Raw genomic sequence first — 14,935 nt, forward strand, 5'->3', positions numbered from 1 at the left:
CTGGCATGCTGCAATTCATGGGGTCGCAAAGAGTCGGACACAACTGAGTGAGTGAACTGAAGTGAACTGAAATCCATTTATTACTGAGATCTGTTCAAGGTCAAGCACTGTGGCCAGGCTTGATCACAAAATAACATAGGCCAAAAATGGCTTATGTCAAGAAAGCCACACCTGGTTCTTTTTCTCCCTACCTCATCTGCTTAGAGAAAGAGATAAGTGAGGGAAAATGACAATGTGGCTATAAAGGCCATGGGTTATTGCAATATGGATCAGGGTCTGCTCAATTGATCTTAGTAGGATACTCTCATTTTAAAATATGAAACATACGTGGTAATGAAGATTGAGGAGACAAAAATCCCATATAAGAAATATTATAGACTTCCCCAATGGCTCAGTGGTAAAGAATCTGCCTGCCAACGTGGAGGACATGGGTTCAACCCTTGGTCTGGGAAGATTCTGCATGCCACAGAGAGACTAAACCGCAACTACTGAGTCCCTGTGCTGTAAGTACTGAAGCCTGTGAGCTCTAGAGACCATGCTCCAAAATAAGAGAAGCCACTGCAACAAGCCTGTGCCACAACTGAAGCCCAGGAACAGAAACGAAGGCCCAGAATAACCAAAATTAAATTAAAAAAAAAGTTTCCATCCTTTTAAAAAGACAAAAAAATTACATCTCATTAAACCCAAACCTTAAAATATCTGATGCTGTCTTAAAAAACTCATAACATTATATTCTTTTTTCATAGTACTCTTCTGCCTTGGAATAATTAACTACATTGTTATTTTTCCACATAGGCAAAAGAAAAGAAAAAGCCATGAAGTCCTGAATGGACATGTCTTCACTTGAATAAATCCTCTGAAAAGTACAGAGTTGATTTATAACTCCATTTAAGCTATTTGTTACACAGATAGTCTTTTCTTCTTCCGTTCAGCCTGGTAAAGCCTTGTCAAGAAAAGAAAAAAATTCCAATCCTAAAATTTCCTTTCAAGATACAACTCAAACAATCAGTTCAGTCAGTTCAGTTCAGTCGCTCAGTAGTGTCCGACTCTTTGCGACTCCATGAATTGCAGCATGCCAGGCCTCCCTGTCCATCACCAACTCCCGGAGTTCACCCAAACTCAGGTACATCAAGTCGGTGATGCCATCCAGGCATCTCATCCTCTGTCGTCCCCTTCTCCTCCTGCCCCCAATCCCTCCCAGCATCAGAGTCTTTTACAATGAGTCAACTCTTCGCATGAGGTGGCCAAAGTACTGGAGTTTCAGACTCAGCATTAGTCCTTCCAAAGAACAACCAGGACTGATCTCCTTTGAATGGACTGGTTGGATCTCCTTGCAGTCCAAGGGACTCTCAAGAGTCTTCTCTAGCACCACAGTTCAAAAGCATCAATTCTTCGGTGCTCAGCTTTCTTCACAGCCCAACTCTCACATCCATACATGACTACTGGAAAAACCATAGCCTTGACTAGACGGACCTTTGTTGGCAAAGTAATGTCTCTGCTTTTGAATATGCTATCTAGGTTGGTCGTAACTTTCCTTCCAAGCAGTAAGCGTCTTTTAATTTAATGGCTGCAATCACCATCTGCAGTGATTTTGGAGCCCAGAAGATTAAAGTCTGACACTGTTTCCACTGTTTCCCCATCTATTTCCCATGAAGTGATGGGACCAGATACCATGATCTTCGTTTTCTGAATGTTGAGCTTTAAGCCAACTTTTTCACTCTTCTCTTTCACTTTCAACAAGAGGCTTTTTAGTTCCTCTTCACTTTCTGCAATAAGGGTGGTGTCATCTGTATATCTGAGGTTATTGGTATTTCTCCTGGCAATATTGATTCTAGCTTGTGCATCTTCCAGCCCAGCGAAAGGCTTTGGCATAGTCAATAAAGTAGAAATAGATGTTTTTCTGGAACTCTCTTGCTTTTTTGATGATCTAGCAGATGTTGGCAATTTGATCTCTGGTTCTTCTGCCTTTTCTAAAACCAGCTTGAACATCTGGAAGTTCATGGTTCACATATTGCTGAAGCCTGGCTTGGAGAATTTTGAGCATTACTTTACTAGCGTGTGAGATGAGAGCAATTATGCGGTAGTTTGAGCATTCTTTGGCATTGCCTTTCTTTGGGATTGGAATGAAAACTGACCTTTTCCAGTCCTGTGACCAATACTGAGTTTTCCAAATTTGCTGGCAGATTGAGTGCAGCACTTTCACAGCATCATCTTACAGGATTTGAAATAGCTCAGCTGGAATTCCATCACCTCCACTAGCTTTGTTCATAGTGATGCTTTCTAAGGCCCACTTGACTTCACATTCCAGGATGTCTGGCTCTAGGTGAGTGATGACAGCATCGTGATTATCTGGGTTGTGAAGCTCTTTCTTGTACAGTTCTTCTGTGTATTCTTGCCAGCTCTTCTTAATATCTTCTGCTTCTGTTTAGGTCCACACGACTTCTGTCCTTTATCGAGCCCATCTTTGCATGAAATGTTCCTTTGGTATCTCTGATTTTCTTGAGGAGATCTCTAGTCTTCCCCATTCAGTTGTTTTCCTCTATTTCTTTGCATTGATCGCTGAAGAAGACTTTCTTATCTCTTTGTTATTCTTTGGAACTCTGCTTTCAGATGCTTATATCTTTCCTTTTCTCCTTTGCTTTTCGCTTCTCTTCTTTTCACAGCTATTTGTAAGGCCTCCCCAGACAGCCATTTTGCTTTTTTGCAGTTCTTTTCCATGAGGATGGTCTTGATCCCTGTCTCCTGTACAATGTCATAAACCTCTGTCCATAGTTCATCAGACACGCTATCAGATATAGGCCCTTAAATATATTTCTCACTTCCACTGTGTAATCATAGGGAATTTGATTTAGGTCATACCTGAATGGTCTAGTTGTTTTCCCCCCTTTCTTCAATTTAAGTCTGAATTTGGTAATAAGGAGTTCATGATCTGAGCCACAGTCAGCTTCCGGTCTTGTTTTCACCAACTGTATAGAGCTTTTCCATCTTTGGCTGTAAAGAATATAATCAATCTGATTTCGGTGTTGACCATCTGGTGATGTCCATGTGTAGAGTGTTCTCTTGTGTTGTTGGAAGAGGGTATTTGCTATGACCAGTGTGTTCTCTTGGCAAAACTCTATTAGCTTTTGCCCTGTTTCATTCCATATTCCAAGGCCAAATTTGACTGTTACCCCAGGTGTTTCTTGACTTCCTAATTTTACATTCCAGTCCCCTATAATGAAAAGGACATCTTTTTTGGGTGTTAGTTCTAAAAGGTCTTGTAAGCCTTCATAGAACCGTTCAGCTTCTTCAGCGTTACTGGTTGGGGCATAGACTTGGATTACTGTGATATTGAATGGTTTGCCTTGGAAACGAACAGAGATCATTCTGTCGTTTTTGAGATTGCATCCAAGTACTGCATTTCGAACTTTCTTGTTGATGATGATGGCTACTCCATTTCTTCTGAGGGATTCCTGCCCGCAGTAGTAGATATAATGGTCATCTGAGTTAAATTCACCCATTCCAATCCATTTTAGTTCGCTGATTACTAGAATGTCGATGTTCACTCTTGCCATCTCCTGTTTGACCACTTCCAATTTGCCTTGATTCATGGACCTGACATTCCAGGTTCCTATGCAATATTGCTCTTACATAACACAGTGTGTACTATTTTTAATTGTAAAATAATGCAATAAAACAATACATATAGGAAAATGGTTGAAAAAAGTATGGTACTTCCACATGAATGCAGCTCTAAAAAAATAAGTACAAGGTAGGATGGGGGTAGATGAAGATGGCAGAACAGAAAGCTGAGCTCAACTGCACCCCAGGAATGCATCGAAAGCACACATGGAGCAACTGTTTCTGAAAACAGAGGCTGGTAGAAAGGCTATTCTACAACCAAGGCTCTAAAGAAAGATCTACACAGAGTCGGGTAGGAAGGGAAGAGAAGCTGTCAAGAGCTACACCCTGAGCAGGGAACACACAGGGGAGGGGGCAAGTCACAGGCTCAGGGATCCTGGCTGGGGACTGAGGGCTTGAAACATACCCCCCAGAGCTGGAGTCCAATGCTGGGAATGTGAGTCCTCTTACATGACTTATCAGAGGGGTGTTAAGAACCAAGACTCTGCTAGTGAAGCTTGCTTACTCCCAGGAACAAAGGCAAAGGAAATAGACTGCAAACACCCAAGGCTCTGGCTGGTTCTGTGACCACTCTAGTGCATGCCCTGGCCCACGCTGGGCACCTGCATCAGCCCCTCTTACTCTGGTGCAACCGCTTCTAGTAATGTCACCCCAGCAGCAACAAGTAAAATATATTCAATGTTCAAAATTTCATTCTCCTTAAGAGGAAACACATCTAACTGGAAGAAATGGCTGATTTTAGGACTGGGTTACAGAAAGTACAAGTAAGTCTGAAACATCCTGCTGCACCTAAAGCAAGCAAGTGCTCAAGAAAATGGAGAAACACACAGAAGTCAGTATGATGGGGTTCCCATTGGTTAAATCTAGGACAGAAATAGATTATTTGATGCACTGAATTGAAAAAAGCAAAGAATAAACCCATCAGTCCATCTCCTTTCATTCTGCCTCTGTCTGGAAATTCTTTTGCAACCCGCACACAAATCATGACAACAACAACATAATTTTCAAATGATGGAGAAACAGAAGTTCTTCCTTACAGAAAACCCTGACAAACAAATGTGCTGGGAACATAAAAATTAGAAAAATCATCATTTTGCATTTTTTAGTAATTCAGGAAAGAAATGCTTAATTGATACCAAAAACACTGACAGTTTGGTGAAGAATAGGGTATCTATATCAAAGTATTTCCCTACGTATTTCTTATTCATTACAAAGGGAAAAACTGATAGCAGTGGAGAAACATGGTGGATACTATTTTAATTAACAAAAGTATCACCAATAAAGAATAAACATACATCATGTGCATCCTAATATGATACAGAAGACACATCAATTTTGTTTTCCTGTCCAAAATGTATAATCTAAATACAGAAAAAATGCAGACATCCACATTGAAGGATATTCAACAATCCTGAATATCAATCGACAAAAACATCACTGTCATAGAAGAGAATGACTAATGAGCCTTCCCAGGTTAAAGGAGATCAAAAAGAACAACTGAAGGCAATATAGAATCTTGAATTAGATTATGGATCAGGAAAAACAGTGCTTTAAAAGATATTATTAGGACTATTGGTGAAATTAAAAAATGGATTTTTTAATTAAATCATATTACTGGATTATGTTAAACTTCCTGAATTAAATCACTTCAGTTCAGTTCAGTCGCTCTGTCGTGTCCGACTCTTTGCAACCCCATGAATTGCAGCACGCCAGGCCTCCCTGTCCATCACCAACTCCCGGAGTTCACCCAGACTCATGTCCATCGAGTCAGTGATGCCATCCAGCCATCTCATCCTCTGTCGTCCCATTCTCCTCCTGCCCCCAATCCCTCCCAGCATCAGAGTCTTTTCCAATGAGTCAACTCTTCACATGAGGTGGCCAAAGTATCGGAGTTTCAGCTTTAGCATCATTCCTTCTAAAGAAATCCCAGGGCTGATCTCCTTCAGAATGGACTGGCTGGATCTCCTTGTAGTCCGAGGGACTCTCAAGAGTCTTCTCCAACACCACACTTCAAAAGCATCAATTCTTTGGTGCTCAGCCTTCTTCACAGTCCAACTCTCACATCCATACATGACCACAGGAAAAACCATAGCCTTGACTAGACGAACCTTTGTTGGCAAAGTAATGTCTCTGCTTTTGAATATGCTATCTAGGTTGGTCATAACTTTCCTTCCAAGGAGTAAGTATCTTTTAATTTCATGGCTGTAGTCACCATCTGCAGTGATTTTGGAGCCCCAAAAATAAAGTCTGACACTGTTTCCACTGTTTCCCCATCTATTTCCCTATCTATTTCCCATGAAGTGATGGGACCAGATGCCATGATCTTCGTTTTCTCAATGTTGAGCTTTAAGCCAACTTTTTCACTCTCCACTTTCACTTTCATCAAGAGGCTTTTGAGTTCCTCTTCACTTTCTGCCATAAGGGTGGTGTCATCTGCATATCTGAGGTTATTGATATTTCTCCCGGCAATCTTGATTCCAGCTTGTGCTTCTTCCAGCCCAGTGTTTCTCATGATGTACTCTGCATAGAAGTTAAATAAGCAGGGTGACACTATATAGCCTTGACGTACTCCTTTTCCTATTTGGAACCAGTCTGTTGTTCCATGTCCAGTTCTAACTGTTGCTTCCTGACCTGCATACAAATTTCTCAATCACTTACTATGGTTATTAAAAATAATATCCTTGTTCTTAGGAGATGCAAGCAAACATTTACATTAAGTGTAACAGAATTAGACTTAGTAAAATAGTTGAGCCAGGGAAATACATGGAGGGAGAGGGGATATGACTGGGAGAAGAAAAAGCAAGCAAATAGCTCTTTTGTAAACATACTGGTATGTATATTTTGGTAAACAAATATAAACATTACTGTAGAGTACATACAAGGAATAAAATTTGGTGGCCAAAGTTAGCTTTGTTTAGAAGAATACTGGCAAAAAACTTTCCAAAGTCACCTCACTTTACTTAATAGGTTTTATTGGCTAATTTAATACTCTTGGTGTGCGCATGCTCAGTCGCTTAGTTGTGCCTGACACTTTATGACCCCAAGGACTGTAGCCTGCCAGGATCCTCTGTCCATGGGATTTCTCAAGCAAGAATATTGGAGAGGGTTGCAATTTCCTTCTCCAGAGGATCTTCATGACCTGAGGATGGCATCTCCTGCAGCTCTAGAACTGACAATTGACAAAGTCTGCCTTTCTTTTTTGATTCATAATCATTTATATATTGTGTATATGAGACCTTCATTTGATCTGTGTATTACAAAAACTGTTGATTGCCTTTTCATTTTCAATGTTTTCTTTTGATGAAAAGCTCTTATAATTTTAATGTAGTATAATTTATCAATTTTCTCTTTACAGTTAATGCTTTTCTGCCCAAGGTATGTGTATTCTAAAGTCATGATGATTATTCTCCAGTATCTCTTATACTTTTCAATTTAAAAGCATTATTATTTTTTGACATTCACATTTATATCTATAACTTGTAACTTTTGCATGCAGTATGAGATAGGTTAAGATTCGGTGTTCCATAAAGATATCCCATTAAACTGGCATCATTTACCAAAAAGACCTTTCTCTTCACTGAGGAGCAGTGTCAGTTTTTGCAAAACCAATACAATATTGTAAAGTTTAAAAATAAAATAAAATTAAAAGAAAAAAAAAACAAACAGAAAAATATATTAACCATAAAAATAAATAAATAAATTAAAAAAAAATCAGTTTGTTTCTAGACTAACTTTGATTGGTTATTTAGTATATCCTTTGACCAATACTACATTATTTTAATCATCTTTTTAATAGATCATGAATATCTGGTATTTAAGACCACAGTCCATTCTTCAGTGTTGCTTTAATCTTTGCATTTCCATTTCCATGTTAAATCATAGAATAGCTTATTTCCACAAATTCTGGCTGAGATTTTCACTGCCAATACAGATTGATTTTAGAGAAATAACTTCCTTCAATTATGTCTTCAGATCATCAGTATGGTCCCTAATGGTATATACTTCCCATTTATCTTCCCACTTGTCTTTATCTTTTTGTTATATATCTGATATTTTCAATGGCATTACAAAATGACAGTACTTCAAGCTTCATTTTCTTATTGTTGGTTTAGAAAGAATAAAAAGAAAGTTTTTATATATTTTTTTCTTTAATACTGAATTTGTCTTTAGTGACCTTGTTAAATCAACTAGTTTCAACAGTTGGATCTTTTTGGAAATGTCTATGTACACAATTACGTCATATACAAATGATATGTCTTTCATTCCCAATCCTTATGCCTTTTCTTCTTCTTGCTTTACTGAAATGGTTGGCACTTCCAAGATAATGCTAAATATAAGTGGTGAAAGCAGTTATTATTGTCAGGTTTCCTATTTCTGGGAGGAAACTTTCAATAATTGACCATTATAGATGATGATTCCTGTACATTTTTCAAGGATAACTTTTTTTTTAGGTTGAGGAAGATCATTTTTTCCCTAATTTGCTAAGTTTTTAAAAAAAAATCATAAACAGGGACTGAAGTTGATCAAATGTTTCTTATGCTTCCACAGAGATGATCATGGAAGAGACTGAGTTCTCTCTTTTCTTAGCAGCCTGGGAGATTCATGTAAAACTGATCATTTTATTTTCCTTTAAAAACTTAAAGGCATTACCCAGTAGAAACATACATACAAGCTTGAGATTTCTGTGGGAAGGACTTTTTTTTTAAATTAAGAGATTCAATTTCTTTAATACAAAAATTGTATTTCTTCACAGGGTCAGTTTTAATAAATTATTTTCCAAAACATTTTTCCATTTCACCTACATTGTCAGGTTTATTGATGCAAAGTTCTTCCCAATATCCTATCTTTTTAAGGCCTGATGGCCCCAATGATGTCGCCATTTAAATTCTTCTTAACAGTGATTTGTCTTTTTCTTAATCTTGCTGGAGGTTCACAATTTTACTATTCTGAGATTTTGTTTTGTATGCTTGTTCTAAATTTTTTTACTTATATCTTTACTTTGTCCTACATTCTATTTCCATTAGGTTCAATTTGTTGCTGTTTTTCTAGCTGTTTGAGATGGAAGCTTAGAGCCTTTTCTTCAGCTTGTCCCTTGATGTTACTATACCCCAAAATTTATCTCAAGAATTTTCTTTTCAACAGTCTATAATCTCCAAAGATATCTCACACATAGATTGTGGCTTCAACAACTACCTATATGATGTTGATTTAAAAATTTTTATTTATCAGAACAGAATAATAATCCCCACTTCTCCAGTCTACTTTCTAGTTTCTCATGTTATATTATAATAAGGTTCACAACAAACCTAACTTCCCTATCTGCTGATTATTTCTGTTCTTTGTAGATTACCCATCCCAATGAATAATGTACCCCATTTCTAAGTTAAAAACCCAACAGCTATCCTTAACTTTTTCTGACATCCACCTAATAACCAGATCTTCTTAACCCTAATTCTTCAGTCTCTTTCAAACACATGCCTCCTTTCTTACCACCATCGCTACTATTCATATTCAGCCCTCACAATTTTTCTCCTGACTTCTCAACAGGCTTGTTTATTGGTCTCCTTGTCTCTATTTTTTCTCTCTACTAATAATTTTTCACAGATATCTCTTTAAAGCAGAAATTTGATCATGTCATTCTTTTACTCAAATTTTCTTAACTGCTCCTGTGAGATAAATAAAAATAAATTTCTTGACATTGTACAAAACCAAAGCTCTTTATGAAATTAGTCTTACCTTGCTGTGCACTCTCCACTAAAAAAAGAAAAAAGTGATATAATTTAAAAATAACAAACACTCTTACATGAGCTTCTCACATGCCAAGTACCTTGTTATATCCCCATTTTCTAAACTGACTCTTAAATTCATCCCTCCATCATTATTAATATTACCACAACCACCACAGTTTCTAGAACCATTTTTCACATGTAAAACACAGTAGTATGGTTAATCAAAGACTTCTTAAATAGAAAATAACTTGATTATTCAATAAATACAAATTCAAATTTATATTTATGTATTTAATTTTATTTGGTATACACCACCATGACCTTATTGTAACTGAAATCCAATACAGGATTTTTTTATGATTAGTCAACTCCACAAAGACAATAATACTGCTGTGGAAGACCAAAGGGGGGAAAACTGATATATTTATTTACAGTTCCCTATATTGTAAACATTTAATCTATACACTGTTAGTAACTTTTAATGAGAGCTTTACATAGACAAAGAAACGATGCCCTGCATTTCTATTCATATTCAGCAATAGCATATTAAATAGAATATCAGATTTTCTTTTTCATTAGCATTATGCTTTCTTTAGATATTATCTAAATATTCAAAAGATCTAAATATATTCAAGTACTATACAACTAAAACTACTTAAGCCAACATATTTGGCTTATAATTTCATTTTTAGAATAATTTAAAGTGCTATAAGCAACCTGGCAATCAACACTTTCTATAAGAACAAAACTACCTTTAAACATTAATTTACAAGATAATATACAATGTTTATCTGGAATAGCTGAAATTTCAGCACAAGGTCACTGTCACATGTATAACAGCAGGATTCTTTTTTTTTGCATAACATGAAGCTTTGAAATTAACTGATGAATTATTGCCATAATGGCTTATTATTGGTTTCCTACAAAAGAGGATAAGAACTACTGATATATTCTATCTTTTCTTTTTTTTTGAGGTCACTTGACAGTAAGTCTGCATATTCAACAAGTCTACTGAGTTACAATATTCTACTATAATCATTGCCCTTTTGTAATAGCAAATGCTAATGGTAATAACATATACCACTTAAAAAAAATCACAAGTTTTTTTTTTTTTCCTTTTGAATAGGAACCTATATTTTGGGAGTTGGTGTGCAACAAGGCTAAAACAACAGAACTATAAAACAGTTTACCTGACACAATATGTTGACGAAATATGCATCTGTTTCATAGTTTTTTAGTTATGATAATGCCCTGCTAAGCTACAAATATGTAAATAGATATTTTCTTGCTTGATATATTAAATCCAGTAGAATCATCAAGTTCTCATTCTCCTTTGTCATTTTATAATTCTTCATCAGACAATTCAATGATGAAAGCATATGCCCAAACCTGAAGACCATGTGCATTGTGGTCTATTACAATCAGAATTCTCCTCAAATTTCATTTTTATTAAAATGAAATTGAGATTACAGGCAAAATTAATAAAGAGAATGCAGTAGTGTGAATTAAAACTAGAACTCAGTGATCTATGAAGTACGTGTTGTTTTGGCATGTGTTTTTTTCTGAGAGTAACTAGGTTGAGCATGTCCAATAGTCATTTGTGCCAACCTCACAGATAACGGCAGTATCATGTATTCATTCCCTAGATATCTCAAGTTAGACTACTTTAGTAAAACAATCAATATAGTTTAAAAAACAAAAAACCAAAATAGGTTCAACAAAAGAGCACCATCCTATTAGGAGACTGAGAAAACATGGATTATAGATGAGGTGGTCACTATGATCAAAATGCTACCAAAATTTTGACAAAACCTAAGCTGTTATGTTCCATGGACCCATGCCATGGTATAAACCTAAAAACGTCTGGGAAAGAAACATGATTTTAAAAATAAATTCCAAAATTATAGCTATAATAAATGGTGATACAAACTAATTTTAAAACACGAGCTACATATTACATTGTATTGCTTCTTGAACTTTCCAAACAATGCTTGTTTGTCTATGTCAGGTTTGGGCCATTATCCTGCTAAGACAGAGAGCATTATATTCATTTAAAAGCCCAAATTTCAATGTCTTGGATACAGAAATCTTCCTTCTTAGAAAGTGTATGATTCCCAAAAGTTTTACAAGAATGGCTTCTTCCATGGTACAGATCTCCGTCAAGCCATAGGGCAAATTCTCCCCTGTAATATATAGAAGACAATAGTTCTAACAAGAGTCTTTTAATACTTATGCCCTAAGTTATAAAAGAATTATTGCAGAGGCTATAAAATATTAATTTAATGAGACATTTCAATATCCAGCAACTCTAAACTCATTCTTTTTTTCAAACCGTTCTCTACTCCTTTCCACACTGGCACAAGGCAACTTTTTGTTCATCCCATTATAAAATCACTGAACATAAAGAGCAAGGAATATAATGAACCCTCTAAAATTAGTTTCACAAAGAATTAGCTTTTGAGGCAGGCACTACTCTGTTATTCTTTGTCTGGTATTATAAATTTCTCTCTGCTGTTTGATTTTAACATATTTAATATGAGTTTCTCAGAGACATGAAAACTCCCTATCATCTAAAATAAAAAGTGTGGTTAGTGTTAAGGGTTCAATCTCCAATTCACAGCTGAGGAAACTTTAGACTTGAGTTGTTCAAGGTCCCATACATAATGTGTGCTGAAGCTGAGAATTTGAATCAGGTCTGATTCTAAATCCTATATTCAGTCTGTTACATGATTTTGATTTCTTTGGGGCTCCTGTTTGGAATTCTGGAATATCAAGTCCTTTCCTCCCATTTCCTGAGACCATACTCTCCTTCTTCAAAGACTGTAAACTTGTTCTAATTTGTTATCAAATGACCCAATGGTTAGTTTAGTTTGCTGGAATCATGCTGTATCATCAAAACCAAGTTCCAGCCAACATCTAATGACACTGTGTATATTACTTTCAAAGACTGAAGGCACGCTTAACAGTTTGAAATTATAAGCCACTTGCTTGTGAGGCTTTCCTGGAGAACTAACTGAATCACATATAAGACTACCATTCGGAGTAGGGCTGACTGACTGCCCCTCTCCACCAAAAAAGATGGAACATATGAACACAATAAGCTGATTCCAATAACTAAAAACAACATTGTTTTTAGTTACCCAGTTATGTCCTTCAGAGAAGGCTATAATAACCATGCTTAATTTTTAATCACTGAAATCATGTCTTCCAAATACCTATCTACAGAGAAGTTGTTAAGAGAATTTGTTAGAATTGGGATGATGCATATTCAGGCTAATACAATTCTGTTAACCTGAATGAATTATTATTATTATATATATCCTCAAATATAGGAAATAAACAACACTTACATAAATTTGGGAATTATTTAGCATGTATTATGTCTTATTTTGAAGGACACAGAGAAGTAACAAACGAAGGAGATCACATCTGCCAAGGGCTAGTTAAGAAGTCTGGGCTAGGAGGCAGTAGAGCCACCCATCTACAAACACCATGCAACCATGAAGTTGAAATACCAGAATAAGAAACCGAAGTTTCCTGCAGTGCTTGCTATGCTAAACAAATCAAATCAAACTGCTGATTACTCATACTGCTAAAAACAAAATAAATAAGAAAATAAGCCCTGAAAACTTTGGGGGGGTGGGGTGGGATCACTAAAATTTTTAACAGGAAAACAAACTTCTGTTGTCTAAAATATCAATCCAAATAGTCTCCAGGGTAGAATAATATGAAAAAATTTAGACCTTTTTTAAAAACAATAAATTGAAATAAAGAATAAATCATAATTTTTTGAAAATTTGAGAAGCTCGAAGGGATTAGTATATTTCTCTGTCAAATATCAAGGAGTCAGTGTACTCTAGAAGATGGGTTTTAATCGAAAGGGAATCAACTAAACAGCATTCTGAGATGAATAAACAAATATTCTATCAAGGGTTTCATATATTACACTTATGCACTTTCCTGCAATACATACTTTCTTAGTCATAATATAAAAATTTAGTCATAATATATAAATTAGGATTCTAGTATCAAAACTTTTCGAAGATAGCTGATTTAAAAATAACACAAATGAATTCTTAAAGTTTCTTTTAAAATCTCATAGTCAAATTTTCAAGAGACTTACCCTCCACCACCAAAAGCTAGTGAATCCATATCTCCTTTGATAAAAAACATATTATCTCCTGTCCACTTAAAGACCTACAAATATGGGGAAAAAAAAAAAACCTTTAAATATGTAGATGAAAATGATTACTATAGTTAGTTCTCCTGAATCCCAAATAGTTAATAAAGCCTAGACAGACAGCAAGAAGAATAAGAAGAACAGAAAAAGTTTGGGCCGAAAGGGTGGTGCTTTTGCTTTCAGTTTTTAAGACTAAATTTGAAAGCATGTGTTCAACTGCAACATAATTTAAATACACACATCTTACTATTTCTTCATATATACAAATTTTTCTGACTACATAGGTATCAAGAATTCGATGGTTAATGATGCCTTCCAGCTAACTGTAGGCGTCAGTTGATATGTTTTATGGAAGGAATGGAAAGCACTGGTTAATCTGGTGAGCAACTTAAACCCAAGTTAAAGTTGGGTTTAAGAAATGTTAAAGAAAGTAAATCAGCTAAAAACTGAGTAGATGCTATTTTTAACACCAAATTTAAGTGATGTAAAAGTCACTCAGTTGTGCCCAACTCTTTGCAACCCCGTGGATTATACAGTCCATGGAATTCTCCAGGCCAGAATACTGGAGTGGGTAGCCATTCCCTCTTCCAGGGACATCAAATATAAATATATATTAATTTGAAAATATTTTAATATTTTGATTATGGCCAAGGTCTTTTCTTTGGGTATGAATTGCTCTATCATTATTCTCATAAAAACAAGTAACATGCTTATTTATGACTTCCAGTTTCAATTTCTTTAAAGAGCAATGAATATAAAAACATCTGAGAAATTCAAGGGTAAAAACTTCTGGATGTTGGGTTTCCCTGGTGGTCCAGTGGTTAAGAATCCTCCTGCCAATGCAGGAGACACGGGTTCAATCCTTAATCCACAAAGATCCCACAAGCTGCCAGGCAAGTAAGCCCATGTGCCACAACTACTAAACCTGTGCTCTAGAGCCCATGAGCTGCCACTACTCAGCCCACGGGCCCCAGAGCCTGTGCTCTGCGACAACAGAAGCCACCACAGTGAGAAGCCCACAACTAGAGAGTAGCCTTACTCTCCACAACCAGAGAAGTCCATGTGCAGCAACAAAGACCCAGAGCAGCCAAAAAAACCTTCTAGTAATATTCTTAAATATTTCCAACCTTTCATGGAAGTTCTACCTAAACATAATATGAACACAACATCAATTTCTAGTACCCTGTCTTTATAAACATTTTCCAAAGTATTCATTATAGTTCTCAATAAACTTTTAACACTCACTTTTTCATAGATACATAACATTTGTTTAATTGCATTGTTAGTTAACAGGTAGAAACAGTATCACAAAAAGGACTGAAAACAAGCACAACTGAAACTTCCAAAATCTGTAACAACTACAAGCTTCCAGCTAGCTGTAGGTGTCAATTGATATGTTTTATGG

General features: G+C 36.1%; 1 protein-coding gene across 12 annotated transcripts in view; it reads right to left on the reverse strand.

The window, feature by feature from the left end:
• Nucleotides 1-10,104: 10,104 nt before the first annotated feature.
• OXR1 (oxidation resistance 1) overlaps nt 10,105-14,935 on the reverse strand; it is a 440,707-nt gene continuing 435,876 nt past the window's right edge. For all 12 annotated transcript variants that reach the window (XM_055546450.1, XM_055546449.1, XM_055546451.1 and 9 more), the window contains 2 exons: nt 13,474-13,547; nt 10,105-11,533 (listed from right to left, as the gene is read on the reverse strand). In XM_055546450.1, coding sequence (XP_055402425.1) covers nt 11,398-11,533; nt 13,474-13,547 — 210 coding nt within the window. In that variant the 3' untranslated portion in view covers nt 10,105-11,397. The remainder of the gene's footprint in view (nt 11,534-13,473; nt 13,548-14,935) is intronic.

This window comes from Bubalus kerabau, chromosome 14 (genome assembly GCF_029407905.1).
Source record: "Bubalus kerabau isolate K-KA32 ecotype Philippines breed swamp buffalo chromosome 14, PCC_UOA_SB_1v2, whole genome shotgun sequence".
Classification (NCBI taxonomy): domain Eukaryota; kingdom Metazoa; phylum Chordata; class Mammalia; order Artiodactyla; family Bovidae; genus Bubalus; species Bubalus kerabau.